We start from the raw sequence: 15,810 nt of genomic DNA, 5'->3' as shown, positions 1-15,810 counted from the left end.
TATATACTCTTTGATCCAGCAATACTACTTCTCAGATCCTAAAATCCTAAAGAGATCCTAAAATATTTATGCAAAAATATTTATAACATCTCTTTTTTGTGATGTCGAAGAATTGGAAATTTAGAGAATGCCCTTCAATTGGGAAATAGCTGAACAAGTTGTGATATATGAATGTAATGGTATATTATTGGGCTGTAAGAAATGATGAACAGAAAAATTTTGAAAATATTTGGAAAAACTTCCATGCTGAGTGGTGAGCAGAACCAGGAAAATATTATACACAGAAACAGCAACATTATGCAATGAACAACTTTGATAGAGTTAGCTCTTAGCAACTTAATAACCCAAGACAATTTCAAGATTCATGATGGAAACTGCTATCCACATCCAGAGAAAGAACTATGGAGTTTGAATGAAATCAAAGCATACTGTTTTCATTGTGTGTGTGTGTGTGTGTGTGTGTGTGTGTGTGTGTGTGTGTCTTTTCCCTTTTGTTCTGTTTCTTTTTTTACAACGTGACTAATGTGGAAATATGTTTATGAGATTGTACATTTACATTATTGTTTGCATCCTTAAGGAAGGAGTAAAGGACAGAGGGAAGGAGAAAAAAATTGAAACTTAAAATCTTATGAAAAGTAGATGTTGAAAACTATCTTTACATGTAATTGAAAAAGAATACTATTTACAAAAAAGAAATGCTTTGCTAATTGGTTGATGAAAGAAAAAGAAGCAGAAATAAGTGGATGGGCATACAATACTACACTGAGAACAATTTATAGTATTAACACTCTGTTTTCTTAAAATTATATCATCTCGTTTGCTCATTTGAAATTTGTTTTTCCAACATTTCTAATGTGTAGCTCTCATCTTGGGAGCCATATTGGTGAGGGAAGTTCTATACCTCAGCTACTTCCAAGAATTCTTTAATTATGGAACTGTAAAATTGTTATTGAAAAATATATTCAGATGCATTTTAGAAAAATATTATTTTAAAAAATTTCCTTCTTCTCTTAGGCATCAAAAAACATCTCATCAGTCAGCAGAACATGGAGAGTTCATCTAGAAATGAAAAACAAAAATTGTTAATTTTCAGAGTCATTTCACAGAAAAAATTCATGTTTTTTGAACCATTTTATGAAATTAATAAAGGCCTTCTTTTAAACACTGTAAAAATTTCTGGAAACAATTTATAAAAGGAATCAGTGTCTTCAATGTTAACAAAATTGCTATGATAATTTTGAATACAAATCACCCTTATAAAGAATATGCTAAGCAATTATTCTCTGTAAAGGAAAGAATAAAAGGAAATAGATGTAAATTTTAGCAGAGTAAAGTACAGTAAGCAATTACTTCTATAGGATTGAGATGAAACCTCACGGGAAACAAATATTTCGTTTCTTAAACAGATGGATTCTTAATAACAGATTCTGGAATCCGTTATCTGAGATCATTTCTATGTTGGAGAATATTTTAATTACATGAATTTTAGTCCTGTGAAATTTCAGGACAAAATTTAAAATGTTTATGTGGGAAGTTAAAAATGATTTATTTGTTTTTCATATTAAATCTGTGCTGTTGTTCTTGAGGTTTGTATTCTCTGTGCAACCTAATGATTTTTTTTTTTTAAGAAGAGGAACTTATGCTTGCAAGAAAAATTAACAAAGGATTAGTATTTGAACAAATAATAGGATCATAAATTTAGAGCTATGAGAGACACCGAAAATTGGACTAAGTCTAATCCCTTCATTTTGCACATGAGGAAACTGAGACTCAAATAGTGTGGATTGTTCCTTCCAGGAAATGTTCCTGAATGGTTTAATTATAGATCACCTTGAGAGCAGAGATAAAAACAAGGCAAAATCAAGGTCTCTTTTAGATTTTTATGGCCATTAACTATCTGAATAAGAAACATGGCAAATTTCTAACTTCAACTGTTAGGAAATATCTAGTCTTAGAGAGATGTGTCCTATTGACATACATTAGAATTTGGTGATCTTAGGAGAGATGGGATATATGGGGAAAAAATAGCAAGTGAAGACTTGTCCTATATTAGATGAGGGATTCTTTCTTTTTTTTTCTTTTATATGGTGTCTGGCACAGAATAGGTACTTAATGAATGCTGTTGATTGACTAATAATTAATTCAATGTTCAAAATATGTTATTCAGGCTCCAGACTGCTGTTTATAGAGCTTCTACAATGTGACATTTATGTATTAAATTCAAGGACCTAGAACACAATAATCAGGGGAAGAAAAAAAACCCATCCAATCCCTCTCCCCACTCCAATCCTGCTAATTAAATTTCTTAATGGAGGTTCAATCTCGATTTAGAAATATTCAGCTAGAGTATTCTGTTAGCAGGATGGGCTGGAGTGGTAGGAATGAGCATATTGCCCTCTGGTGGCCTTCAAGATAAGAACTTCAAATCACCAAAATAAAAGGAAATAGAGATTTCTGTTTTTGAAACAGAAACTGATTTTGAATTAGTCACATCCCCTTGGTGTGCTGGTATATGTTTAACAACTGTCAATCCAGAAAAACATTTTTAAGTTTATTATATTTATTCACATTTTCTCCCTCACTTTCTTAAATATAGTCAATCAACAAAATAAAAAATTAAGCCCTGATTTGTAACATTTGTGGATCTCCAACATGTAAATGCTCCCCCTGAAAATTTAGCAACTGACTATGTAGGAGAGGGTGCCAGCATATTCATGACTCATACCTCATATCATGCATGTGAGTTTATTCAAAGGTTTGGCTTTAGCATTGCCCAGGGAAGAACTTCAACCTCTCTTTTTTTTGAACATTCTACTGCATTTGAAAGATAATTGTTCAGAAGTGAGAAATTGATACATACAGCAGTTTCAATGACTGTGGGACTCAGGTGTTCTCTCAGCACTGCATATACACTTGGAGACATGGGAAGAAGGTCTGATGGAGAGTGCGGCTCAGTGGTATCACTTCGGCTTAGAGAAAAAAACAAATTTGGAAATTAAATGATCACTGTACTTTATTCTAAAGTGTTATCTGGCAGATTCTATATATGTTTAACACTGAGATGCATCACTTGACACAGATTTGTTATTCATCAGTACAAGGAACTTCCAAGTGAGGAAACTCTTGTTTTTAATGCTCAAGTGACTACCTTATAACAAGCATGTTTCGAAGGCTTTAACCCAAGTCTTCCTGGCTTCAAGACTTTCTACTCAGCATGATTAGCTGCCTCTCGATTTATATTAGAACATGGAACTTAAATGACAATATATGACATACGGAATGATGACTTTATACCTTAATTATGAGATAGAATTGGTCCTTGTCAAGAATAAAGCATCACCATCATGACCAAAAATGATGACATAGGATATATTCTAAAAGATTCTGAGAGATGAAATCTTGGGCTGATTCTTTCTACACTAGGCTTACCTTTAGGCATTATATTCCAAGGAGATGTGCATAAAATGTTTTCTCCACAATTATAGATATAGATATATATGTCCACAAATATAGATATAGTTCTATTCTCAGGTGCTTCTAAGGAAAAACATTTATTTTTTTTAGCAATGGTAAATACTTCATATGTGATTATTATAATGACTCACTCACATTGTTGAGACAGGGATAAATACAGAGGGAACATAACCCTTGTCACCTCTCTCAGTGGGTCTTGAAACTGGGGACAAAATTAGAAACAGCATTAGAAAAAAAACATGGAAATAAATTTACAGTTTTAGATATTAACAATTTAAAAGAAGTCATATGATTAGATTAATTCAGTGGAACAAACAGTGAATTTCTAGTGCTAATCCTTAAATATCACTTGAACAGTTTACTAATAGTCAATCACGTTGACTTTCAGAATAGTTTTGAATCACAACTACCAAAATAAAGCACATGATTCAAAGACCGTGGATTTTTCCCTAGGTTTAAACATGCCCCCGTAGTTTTGGTTACATTTTCAAAACTTTTATAATTATTACTTTGTCATTCTGAAAATTTCTGTGACATAGACTCATATAGTATCAAGGTTACATAGAAGGAAATTGAGTCACAAGCATGTTATAGATCAGCAATTCCCAAAATGTGATCTGGGTCGCTGGGAACCCCCAAGACTCTTTTGTTGGTTCCATGAGGTCAAATTCAAGTTTATCATAATACAAAAACTTAAAGATAAATACTGATATATGTACATACACATTATGTGGATGTTTGTATATATATATATACACATATATATATATATATTTCATATAAGGAAAATCTCTTTGGAGTATTTAATAATTTTTAGCAATATAACAAAAGTCTTACAACCCCAAAGTTTGAGGACTGTTGTTATAGAGCATTCTCAAACCCTATAGGCAAGTTTGGTGGCAGTTCAAATATTATTGGCTGCTATTCCTTGACTCAAATAACCAATGTAGGCAATTCCCTCAAAGCAATAACTGTTGATACTGATTTTGCCTCAGCTTTACAGTCTTATTGTACACATTGTTTTGGTCCACATAAAAAACGTTTGTACAATTCAAAGAATCCGTTTCTTTCTTATCTGTAAAATGAAGAGACTGGATTAGATGATTTTAAAGATTCCTTCCACTTCTCACAGACTATGAAATCCCTATAGAAGAGGTCATGATATTATTTTCCATTTTCAATATTTAGGTGTATCATATTTTTGTAAAGATGATTAAATAGAAATGAAAACAAAAATCTGCTTTTCCATTTGGTCTTAAAAAGCTTGATGCAAACATGAAAGATGTTTCTATTGTTTTCCATTGACATGAGTTATCTTTCAAATTCTGTAAGAAAAAGTAAATAGAAGCTAACCTTCATTTGGCTGAGAGCTGTAGTGTTTACCAAATGCTTTATCTTTGGGAATGTCAGGATACAAATACTTCAATGGGTTTTCAGGAACATTTTCTGCCATAATAACTTTGTAGTCTCGAAGAATGTCAGCAAATGGCAGAGCTGCTAAACGACCTTTATTGTAAGGCTCTACAGAATGGAATCTAACTTCTCCTGAAAGGAAAAAAGGCAGGTGAAGTTAATCAAAACACCATCTGTATGCACACATTGTCCTTGATTATTGCTGTTTCTGCTCATATCATCTGCACGTCACTGGATATAAAGTTTTTCCAGACATTCTGTAGACTAGACATTTTACAGATGGCACCAATATGGGGTTTTAACTTGGACAATTATAAATTCATGTTTTCCCATCCAAATCAGAATAGTTAGTAGGTAATATACAAATTCACTGTAGATATTTTAAAAACAACCACTATCACATATAAACACATATGTAGTAGTCTTAAATCCCCAAATATTAGCAGTGAAGTTCTAAGAAAATGCTATTTTAATGACACATTAGGAGAAACAGAAAACATGTGACATACCATTTTCTGACTGGTCCACCCATGTAAAGGTAATACCTCCAAGGTTGCTCTCACTGAATCTTAATAAAAACGTTCCTGGCATCTTGTCCTTCAGCAAGACCCGTTCCTTTTCCTTGCTTACAAAGCCCATGATGTACCTGAAAGAATAGTTAGTTCATGTATTTACCTGATGAAAAACCATGACATCTACCTAGATACATCATCTGTTGCATCCATGAAGCCAAAATGTTTAAGGTGTTTTTGAACATATTCAACATAGTTCACAACTAAAATTCTCTTAAGCATACATATGAACATTACTATAAATAGGTTTTGATTTACATAATTTAAGAGATCAAGAATTCTTTTTTTCAATAGGATTAGACATGTGTCAAAGAACAAATAACACAACATTCAGAAAAAAATTGACATTCATAGAAATATTAAAAGCACATGATTTACCCATCAATCCAAAGAGGAAGAATGTGCTTTTTTATTAAATCCAGGATTGCTTCAAGCCATCCCCAAAAGGTAAATGCCTTGCCAGGTAAGTGCTCCTATTTTCATAAAAAACAAATAAATAAGGGATATGATGATCACTTTATAAGAATCATTAGTAAGACATAAATCATCATATTTTATTTCATGTAGTTTGTATTTTATTTCTTGTTAAATTGGAGAATCTTTTAGAGTTTCTCTTGAGAATATATTTATCTAGAGAATTCTTAAAACTTCATGTCATGGTATGGGATTGTGATAATGATGATGAAATACTTTCCTTACAATATCCTGGAAGTGAGTAAATAAATTGTAATTCTCCCTGTTTATTGAAGAATCTTGGCCCCAATGAAACTAATTGATTTATCTACAGCCATAAAACTAGTAAAATGTTGGAGCCATACTTAGAAGTAGGAGCTTCCTGCTCTGGCCCCCATTCCTTACCCCCACCTCTTATCCCCATCCTCTACCCCTTTGCTGAACAGTCCAGATAAAGTATAACTTTTCCTTTTGTCCTTACCTTGCAGAACTTTGCCCAAGAGAGCTGACCATCATTGTAGCTGGCTTGTTGCACTAAAATTAAAGAAGAGAAAATAATCCAAATTTTCTTGTTCATGAAATACTTCTGATTTTTTTCTCTAAATTTGTTTTTTTTTTTTACTTCATTTCAATAAGCCTATAATGTTGAGAATCTATTGAGAACCTAACTTGTGTTTTATGCTAAAAGCCAAAGAAATATGAATTTCAACCCTCAAGGAATTTACTATTTAGCTTGAGGGACAAAATAATGCATTTGAAAAAGAGAGAACATGAAACAGGGCATACTCATATATTAAATTATGTGGTAGAGACTTCTTAGGATTCAGAGAAAGAGAAGGCCATTGTGGGACATAGTGTTTAATGTAATTCAATCAATAAACATTTATGGAGTAACTGCTAAATGGATAGCATTTGTATTGGCAGAGAGGAAGGCATTCCAGATGGAATAGGATAAATGGTTAAAGGAAAAGTACGGAGGTGGGAATAACCAAGGCTTGTCTGGGGAACAGTGGCAAGAATAACTTAGCTTTCTGAGCTGTGGCTGAGAGTTCATATTAGAAAATGTTAATGATGAGGGAATTGAAGGGATTACAACCGCAAATGATAATGGGAATTGAGTGAACCACATTGACTCCATTTTGTGACTCAATTCCAGAGCTAGCTTCCTTTTCTATGGAATTATGGATCTAGTCCAATTTTGTCATGTAAGAAAACTTTATTCTGCAGGAATTCTGAGAAAAATGTGATTGCAACATTTGAACTTAACCCTGCATGGTTGGGGTCTATCTTCCTGCAGCTTTGAGATCCTTAACAAGAGCCTAGATTATGTTGATCAGAAACCTATTCAGATCCAAAGACTCATGGAAAGTTTTCTCACAATTATACATCTTAGGCAACCCATAAGGCTTATCTAAAAACTGGTCCCATACTAGTCCATCACTTATTGTTTCCATGTTTCTTTGATTGAATACAAATATTTGATGGGAGGGGAAATACCTCCTTTTTGGATTTTAGGGAACTGTACTTATTCATCTCCCCCAAATGAGAAACTCCTTAATGTTTCTTGAATTTAGAAATCAGATTACTTGATTTTTAAAATCCTAATAATTGTTTTCTCTTAATTTAATTTTAATTTAATTGAACTTTAATTAATATATTTGATTAATGGTTTTTAATGCGTAAAAACCTCTCTCCCCTTGCATTCAGGATCCAATGCCAAAGCTGAAGAAGGCAACCAGCTCCAATTTGTTAAGCTATTGGCATGTATTGCTTAATAAATTGATATAATCAGAAGCTCAAATCTTTGTTCACTCAGTTATTTCATGTTTCACAAGCCACAGTGATAAATTTCTACATTTAAAGTTTCCATCTTAAATCAAAAAATTTAAAAATAGGGCTTAATCTAATAATATAATAGGGGAATATTTCTGAATAAAGCTGCAAATTATGTTTCCATTCTTCTAAACTTGTATCAACATTTCATTGATCATATGAATAGTAGCAAAGTTTGAAATTCTGGACCTGTGATATTATCATGATGGAATATGTTTGATTTGGAGACTTCCTTGATGGAAGGAGAGTAAGAGGGTATATTCAGGAACTCATCTGTCTTAAATACTTAAAAGGTTAAGTGGAATGTCCATATTCATGTAAATAGTATATATCTGAGGTAGAATTTGAATCTAGATCTTAACTCTGCTCCAGGTAAATAGCTTCCTATCTATGATACCATAGTGCATTTCTAATAAGGATTGTTTCATTCTTTGTACTTGTATTGTATCTGGCACGTAATAGATGCTTAATAAACAGACATCTGATTAATTGATAATTACTTTATTTCATAACTTCATTAATTTGGGGTTTCTTTGGTGGGATAATGATTTTTTTGGGTGATATATATATATATATATATATACATACATACATACATGTATATATATACATATGTGTATATATACCCATCCACTTATACATACACACATATATGATTTAGAAATATGTTCCCATTAACTCCTTTTCCTTTAAATAATCCATATTCTTTTGTATGGATATGATAACCCTGTCAAAAGATTAAAAATAACAAAAGTAGCAGCAGCAGTTCAATTTTACAAAGAGCTTGCCAACTATAATATTCAAGAAAGGTTAAATTAAAAGTTAAGAAAAAAAGGAAAGTTACTATTTGGTGAAAAGCGTTTTCCATCTTGCTACTTCCAATATTGTTAATTTATATGGATTTGGATTCTCATGTTTAGCTTTACTTCATGTCAACTATTTTGAAGTCCCCATTCAGTTTTAAAACTGAAGTTGTTTATGAGGCTTACCTTGAGAACTTACCTTTCTAAACAAGAAGTTATATACAATAGACTAATTATATAAATTGGTAATGATTTTTAGCAAGTTTGTAAAGTGGATCAAACTCACAATTAAACTTTAAAATTTCTTAGGAAAAAGTATTCTTCCTATACTGAATTAGCTGCTAGGTAGTTTTGTTTCTAAATAACATATATTTTGTGCAACTAATGCAGCCATCTATCTTATGTAGGTCAGGTTATTTGCTTCCTCCTAGACTTCATTGGGAAAAGCACAAATATGAGAATCCCAGGATAGACCAGATTTTTAATTCACCAAGCATCAAAAACAAATGAGGTTTTTCTATCTCAAACAACACTTACCTGCCAATTTCTCAGCCAACATATTGAGTTGATCTGAATTGAGACCTCGTCCAACATATGATGAAAATTGCCAGCTCAGTACTTCTAATAACTGATTCAAAGCAGCAGTTGGAGGGTTATTAAAGAAAACCAAATTCTGGAACAGAGTTATAATTATACCAATGTTAAACAGGCCCCTAATATTGCAATTTTTAAGTTGTAAAAGGGGAGTCACATATGATAACACTTCCTAACAAGCCTATCAAAAAGTATGACCTCAGATTCAGTTACCTTTGGGCTTCCTGACAGCAATGCAATAATGGAAAATGCAGCTTCATTTCCTCTCTTCTTATCTGACTATTTGTGTTAGGCTCTCATCTCTCTTTCTTTTAAAAAAGTTTTTAAAAATTATTTTAATCATATAAACATAAGTACATAATTAGTTATATAAGTATAATTATAATACAATAAGCATTTCTATAAGAGTATAAAAAGAGGATTGCAATGAAACTGCACATGTACACCTTGTTATTTTTTTAAAATCTATAATAAAGTTATCATGTATATTTCTTTTTTTTTCTTTCTTCCTCCCCTTCCTCCATAGGTGGCCACAATAAAACAAAAATACATACATACATACATACATACATACATACATATATATATGTATATATATACATATATATATATATATATTTATTCTATATATACTTTAATTTATCAGTTCTTTCTCTGGATACAGATACAGCATCTGGATACAGCATCTTTCTTCCTTTGTCCTTTATAATTAATTCAGTATTTATAATAGTAAAAATAATTTATTTACTCAAAGTCATTCTTAAAATTATTTTGCTATTGTTGTATGTGATATTTTCTTGGTTCTGCTCATTTTACTCTACATTATTTCATGCAAGTCTTTCCATGTTTTTCTAAGATCAATGAGATTATCATTTCTTATAGCACTATAATAGTCTATCACAATTATATACTACAATATTCCCCTTTCCTCATCTACAAAGTCTTGGTACAAAACTCACTTACCTCCAGGAAAGTGCCTTGTCTCCAGAGTTTTATCATCCAACATCTAAATGCTTGTGTCATCACAGGTTTTTTCTGTTTTTGTTTTTACCATTAATCAATTTATTCAAGTAAGTGGATAACTTTGTCCATCAAAGTGGTGATCTCAATTGAATACAATACTGGCTTGTTGTATGTCTGAATTATATGATATTGACATACCTCTGGTTAAAAATGTCTCTGGACTGTTTCATTCTCACTAACAAAAAAGCAGAAGATATGACCAAGAGAGGACACCAGATTTCAAAGCTAAATGAGGATGTCACTTCAGGAGGAGGAATGCACATGTAAATTGATAAGTAAGTATCAAAAATGTATAAGATAATATTTTATAAATAGTTTATAAATATGAAATTCATAAAATACTTTTATTTTTACTTAGTTTTTATTTATATCTTTATATTTGTATTTTGCATTTATATTTATCTGATTTTTACTTATTGGTGTCCGGGTACTTCTGCCAGCAAAGCTTCTTGAGGAAAAAAAGTGTTATTTCAAGAAAAAAAAAAACAACAAACAATAGTAGAATAAACAAACAATAAAGCTGAGGAGCAAGAAAGAAGGTTATAACTAAGGAGACAAATAAGGAGGGGAGTACTAAGAAAATCAAGATCAATAACTGGAATAGTATAGTTTGCTGAATTTTACATGGGTCGAATGATAGAAAGGACACTAATATGCAAGATTTCTATATGTGGGAACAAAGAATTATAATAATGAGCTCAGGGGCAGAAGATTTGGCTTAAGCCCAAAATTATATCTATATGACAGAATGAGACCAGGCGAAGAATTCTCAAAAACATGGGGTGGATCAGACCCTAGGTCTAAGTTTCAGGAAGTCAGCATGTTCCCAATTCTCAGACCCTAGGCCTAAGCTTCAGGAAGTTACCCCACAAGAAGTAGACAGCATTGCTGACCATTGGTCAATGGTTACTTCCTTTTCAGCCTATCCAAAGAATCCAAATCTTTTGCTATTTAACCTATTCAACATTTCTGGCTTGCTAGGCTAGGTACAATTCTGGGAAATGGGAGCTGAAAGGCTCTGTGTCTGCTCAGCTGGAGTGCTTGGACCTTTCCTTGCAAGTGATGAGGGTTGGGGTCCCTTTAAGATTCCTAATTGCCCAACCCATGACTGACCTTGATTCACAAATCCTGGTCAAAGGCACCCTTTGAATATCCGGGTCCAGCCCCCCACTCTCAGCTCAGCTTCCCCCAACCCTCACCTGATCTGGGCTAACTGAAAAGCCCGCCAGAACTGGGTACCGCCCATCATCTTTTGGGTATAAAAGAAATAAGCTGGAACGCCCTCTTTGCAGGAGCCCTCCCAGTCAACACATGGTATTCTTCCAGCCATGTAAGGGTCCCTGCCTGCCAACAGCCACCTTTGGCCCTGGTGTTTTTCTAACTGAGCTTTACTTCCAAATTCCTACAATAAATCTCTTATTTATCAATCTAGGTTTTCGGGCCTGTAAATTCATTTTACAGAGGACACTGTGCTTCATGGTATCTATGCGCCGACAAATGGGGTTCCCCCTTTCCTTTCCCTCATTACAATGACCAAATAAATGTTTCCTGTTTTTATCTGAAAATGCCTCTGAGTAATCATTTTGGGTAAGGGGTCTAGCACCCTGCCTTACACATGGCCATTGAGAGAAAAAAAAAAAAGTCCTTTGTTAAATCCCCTTGGTTTATTGAATGTAAGAAATAACTTATTTGGGGGGTTGGGGTATGGTAGATAACTTAAAATTTTATTTTAACAGTACTTAACATGGTCTACAATGTACTCCCCACAACCTTTAATTCAAATGCCCGACCCTGAGAGTCCTGTTATTCTTCCTAGGGACTGAAAGGATGTTAAAGTTACAGATTTATAATTATAGGCTGCATTCCTTTAGACCTTTTTTTTTTTTTTTTTTGACTCATGCATCTCTCTTGACTCTACTTGTCAGTATTATGATTTTCAGACTCAAATTCCCTTCCTTAGCCAATATTCTCTAATGTATGTTACCCTTATATGTGCCCTAATCCCTTGGGCCCCATCCTCCATGACTGGAGAAGATTGAGGATAGATGTAGAGGGCAGTGCTCTTCCTAGATCCTCTATTTAAGGATAGGACTCATGATTTCCCAACTGGTTGTAGGACTTCATCATGTCCTTTGGTACTCTTTCCTTTCCTCCTTGATACCTCCTCTTCTTTTTATTGACTTTCCTCATTAGATTGTAAGCTTCTTGAGAGCAGACAATGCCTTTTGTCTTTCTTTATATTCACAAATGCTTCTTTTACTTCTGTTGTGATAAGCACTTAAAAAGTGTTTACTGATTTACTGTCTTAATTCCTCTACTAGAACAAAAACTTCTTGGGGATATCTTTAATTTTTGCATTTGTATCCCCAGGGGAGTCTGGTACACTATAAAAATATAATAAATATTTTCCATTCATTTTCCATTTGCAACTATTATTAAACTTCTAATTTATCTCTAATTCCTGTACAGATAGATAGAGTGGAAAAATATAAAAATAGTTTTATTCAAAAATTTATCTTCAGTGATTAGACCAAGTTAGGAAGGACGGCCACAGTAAATGGCATTTTCTCTAAATTAAATAGTTCTTGTTTTTACAAAGGATTTCTCATTTCAATTTAACTAGACAAACTATTTGAAGTTAACAAAAAAAAATCTGATTATTTAGTAGTCAAGAGACAGAAAAAAATGCATTCTTAAAGGACTGACATGTCACCCCTTTAAGGGAGTAATAGACACATCACCCCTTCTTTAATCTCTTCTCTTTTAAGGGAGTAATCAGAAATTCCCTTCATCATAGCCTCTGAGGCTTTTCTAGTCTAACTTATCTCTTAGAAATCCTTGATAACCACTAGATGGCAGAAAAACTCAGGCAGTATGGACCTAATTTACCTGTACTATGATCTCTTGATTTTCTGTGCTTGTAGAGCCCCACCCCTTGCCTTCAGTGGCTAATTGAGAATCATAAGTGATCCTCACAGCTACTTATGAAACTCAGCAGGTTTCCAGGAGCTGGGTGAGCAGGGGAATTGAGACTAGTGATAAACCTTAGGGAGGAGGAACAACAAAGTGCAAAGAAATTTTGCAAAGTGCAAAGAAATTGTGCTGTATGGAACTTACATGCAAGTCATTCCCTGGCTAGTGCCAGAAGCATGGAGCAAAATGATCTGTTTCATCCAGAAGGAAAAGTTAGTTCTTATGAAAACAGACAGAGCACATGTGTCATCTAGAAAGTTCCAGAGAATTTAAATGACTTGTCAAAGAATAAATGGATTGAACTTAAGTCCTCCCTCCAAATGAATGGATCATGCAGCAATACTCAAGGCATAAGATAGATACTATGATCACTATTTAGAAGCAGTAGATACAGTCCATTCAAGAGCACTTAGGTGGCACAGTGGATAAAGAATCAAGTCTGAAATGAAGACGATTCATCTTCCTGAGTTCAATTTTGTCCTTAGATACTTACTAACTATGTGACCCTGGCTAAATCACTTAATCCTGTTTGCTTCAGTTTCCTCATCTGTAAAATGAGCTGGAGAAGAAAGTGGCAAACCACTCTGTATCTTTGCCAAGAAAATCTTCCAAATGGGTCATGAAGTATTAGGTATGAATGAAATGACTGAACAATAACAGAAACAGTCCATTCATACTATAAATTATTGGAAATATTTGGGAGTGCTGAAAAATCAAACTGTAAATAAGTAAGTATAAAAATTTAACTACAGAAAATATGTGCAATCAAATATTTATATGTATACATATACATACTATATACACACATTTATATATACATACAAATGTGGAAATCCATTAAAAGTGCCTATATTGAAAGCATTTCTTTCCATATACATGTGTTGCTTATTCTTCTTGACATTTCTGCAGCCTTTGACCTTTTTGATCCTCTCTTCTCTCAAGGTTTTTATGATATTTCCTCTCTCTCCTGATTTTCCTTCTGTCCATCTGGACAATTCTTAGTCTCTTTCATAAAAATTTTATCCACTAAAAGTGAAGGTCCTCAAAGCCTCTGCTAGGTTCTCTTCTCTTTCTCTATTTCACTTGGTGATCTTATCAGCTCCCATGATTTCCAAGGTCATCTCTATACAGATGACTTTTAGATTTATTTATTCAGCTCTAACCTCTCTTCTAAATTCCATTTTTTGCAAGAACTCTTGCCTGATCCTCTTAGATCTTAGTCACTCTCCTTGAGATAACCCAATATCCCTATCTATATATGTGTATATATGTATATGTTTATAAATAAACACACGCACATATCTGGCTTGTACATAGTTGTATACAATCTTCCTAATTATATTGTGAGCTCCTTGAGAGCAGAAACTAGCTGTGGTTGTTTGTTGTTTTTTGCCTTTCTTTGTATTTCTGGCTCTTTATGTAATGCTTGATACACAGTAGGTATTTAAACATTGACAGACTACTTGTACAAAAGGAAATACATTGTAATTATAGAGAAATAAAGGAATATAAATATGTAGCATCTTCCTACCTGAGAATCATTGGTTGATAAGTTGTACCAAATTATAGAAGCCCAAGCATTAGGTAATTGACTAACATTGGAAATCATCACAACAGGTAATGAATTTGTCTGTTAAAAAGAAGACATGTAAAGAAAGATATTAGGATCTAACATTTATTGATGTTGAAAAAACTGCTAGTATAATGTCTCTCAAAAAACTTTGCCCAGTGAGTCCATAATCTTACTGTTGGAGAAAACAATACATCAAAGAGCATTTCACTAGGAATTTGGAGGCATTGGTGTCAGCCAGTAAGAAATTTAAATGTTGTCTTTCCTAGAGTTATAGAATCTCAGAATTGAAGGGGACCAACGAGGACAACTATTCCAACTCATACCTGAATAAGGAATACCCTTTTGAGTACACTTAGTAAGGGATAATTCAGTCTTTGCTTGAAAATATCCAAGGAAGGAGAGCCCCGCCAAAGCATACCATCTAACTTTTGGGTAAGTCTAATTATTAGGGAATTTTTTCTTATATTCTAAATTTACCTTTTTGATCTGAATTTTACATTCTGGAACCAAGCTGGATATTAAATATTTCTTCCATATGGCATCTCTTTGAATGTTTGAAGACAGCTATAATGTCCTCCTAAAATTTTCTCTCTTTCAAACTATTTCCTGTGAATTTAATCTATTTTCATATGACATGATCATAGGAACATTTAATTATTCTCGTTCCCATGTTTGGATGTTCTCCAGTTTATCAATGTCTTTGTAAAAATGTGCCAGGTATTCAATACAACATTCCAGCTCTGGTCTGAGTAGTGCGGAGCAGGCCTGGATTATTGATTCTCTAGTCCTAGACACTGACCATGATTTAGAAGCCAAAAATTGCATTAGTTTTCTTAGCTACTTAATGATATTCAGTATTTATATCATACTTTAAGGTTATAAAGAACTTTACAAATATGGTTTCATTTTATCCTTACAACAACCCTAGCCAGTAAATTATTATTCTCTCTTTTAGGTTGAGGAAACTGAGGCCGACTGAGATTAAATGACACAGCTAAGTAATTATGTGAGACTGGATTTGGACTTCTCTTCCTGCCTGCAGAACTAATCCTTTTTTCATGATTGATTCATATTGACTTTGCAATTTATAAAATCTCCT

The 15,810-nt window shown here is 33.3% G+C and overlaps 1 protein-coding gene across 2 annotated transcripts in view; it reads right to left on the bottom strand.

The window, feature by feature from the left end:
* Window positions 1-758: 758 nt before the first annotated feature.
* Window positions 759-15,810, bottom strand: part of STAT4 (signal transducer and activator of transcription 4) — a 133,011-nt gene continuing 117,959 nt past the window's right edge. For both annotated transcript variants that reach the window (XM_074302830.1, XM_074302831.1), the window contains exons 16-24: window positions 14,670-14,768; window positions 9,086-9,221; window positions 6,394-6,446; window positions 5,838-5,932; window positions 5,397-5,533; window positions 4,828-5,019; window positions 3,610-3,676; window positions 2,861-2,969; window positions 759-1,059 (exon numbers count right to left, since the gene is read on the bottom strand). In XM_074302830.1, the coding sequence (XP_074158931.1) occupies window positions 1,033-1,059; window positions 2,861-2,969; window positions 3,610-3,676; window positions 4,828-5,019; window positions 5,397-5,533; window positions 5,838-5,932; window positions 6,394-6,446; window positions 9,086-9,221; window positions 14,670-14,768 (915 nt within the window). In that variant the 3' untranslated portion in view covers window positions 759-1,032. The remainder of the gene's footprint in view (window positions 1,060-2,860; window positions 2,970-3,609; window positions 3,677-4,827; window positions 5,020-5,396; window positions 5,534-5,837; window positions 5,933-6,393; window positions 6,447-9,085; window positions 9,222-14,669; window positions 14,769-15,810) is intronic.

Source organism: Sminthopsis crassicaudata, chromosome 3 (assembly GCF_048593235.1).
Source record: "Sminthopsis crassicaudata isolate SCR6 chromosome 3, ASM4859323v1, whole genome shotgun sequence".
Taxonomy (NCBI): Eukaryota; Metazoa; Chordata; class Mammalia; order Dasyuromorphia; family Dasyuridae; genus Sminthopsis; species Sminthopsis crassicaudata.
Note: the sequence above shows the minus strand (reverse complement) of the source record. Positions and strands in the feature narration are given on the sequence as shown.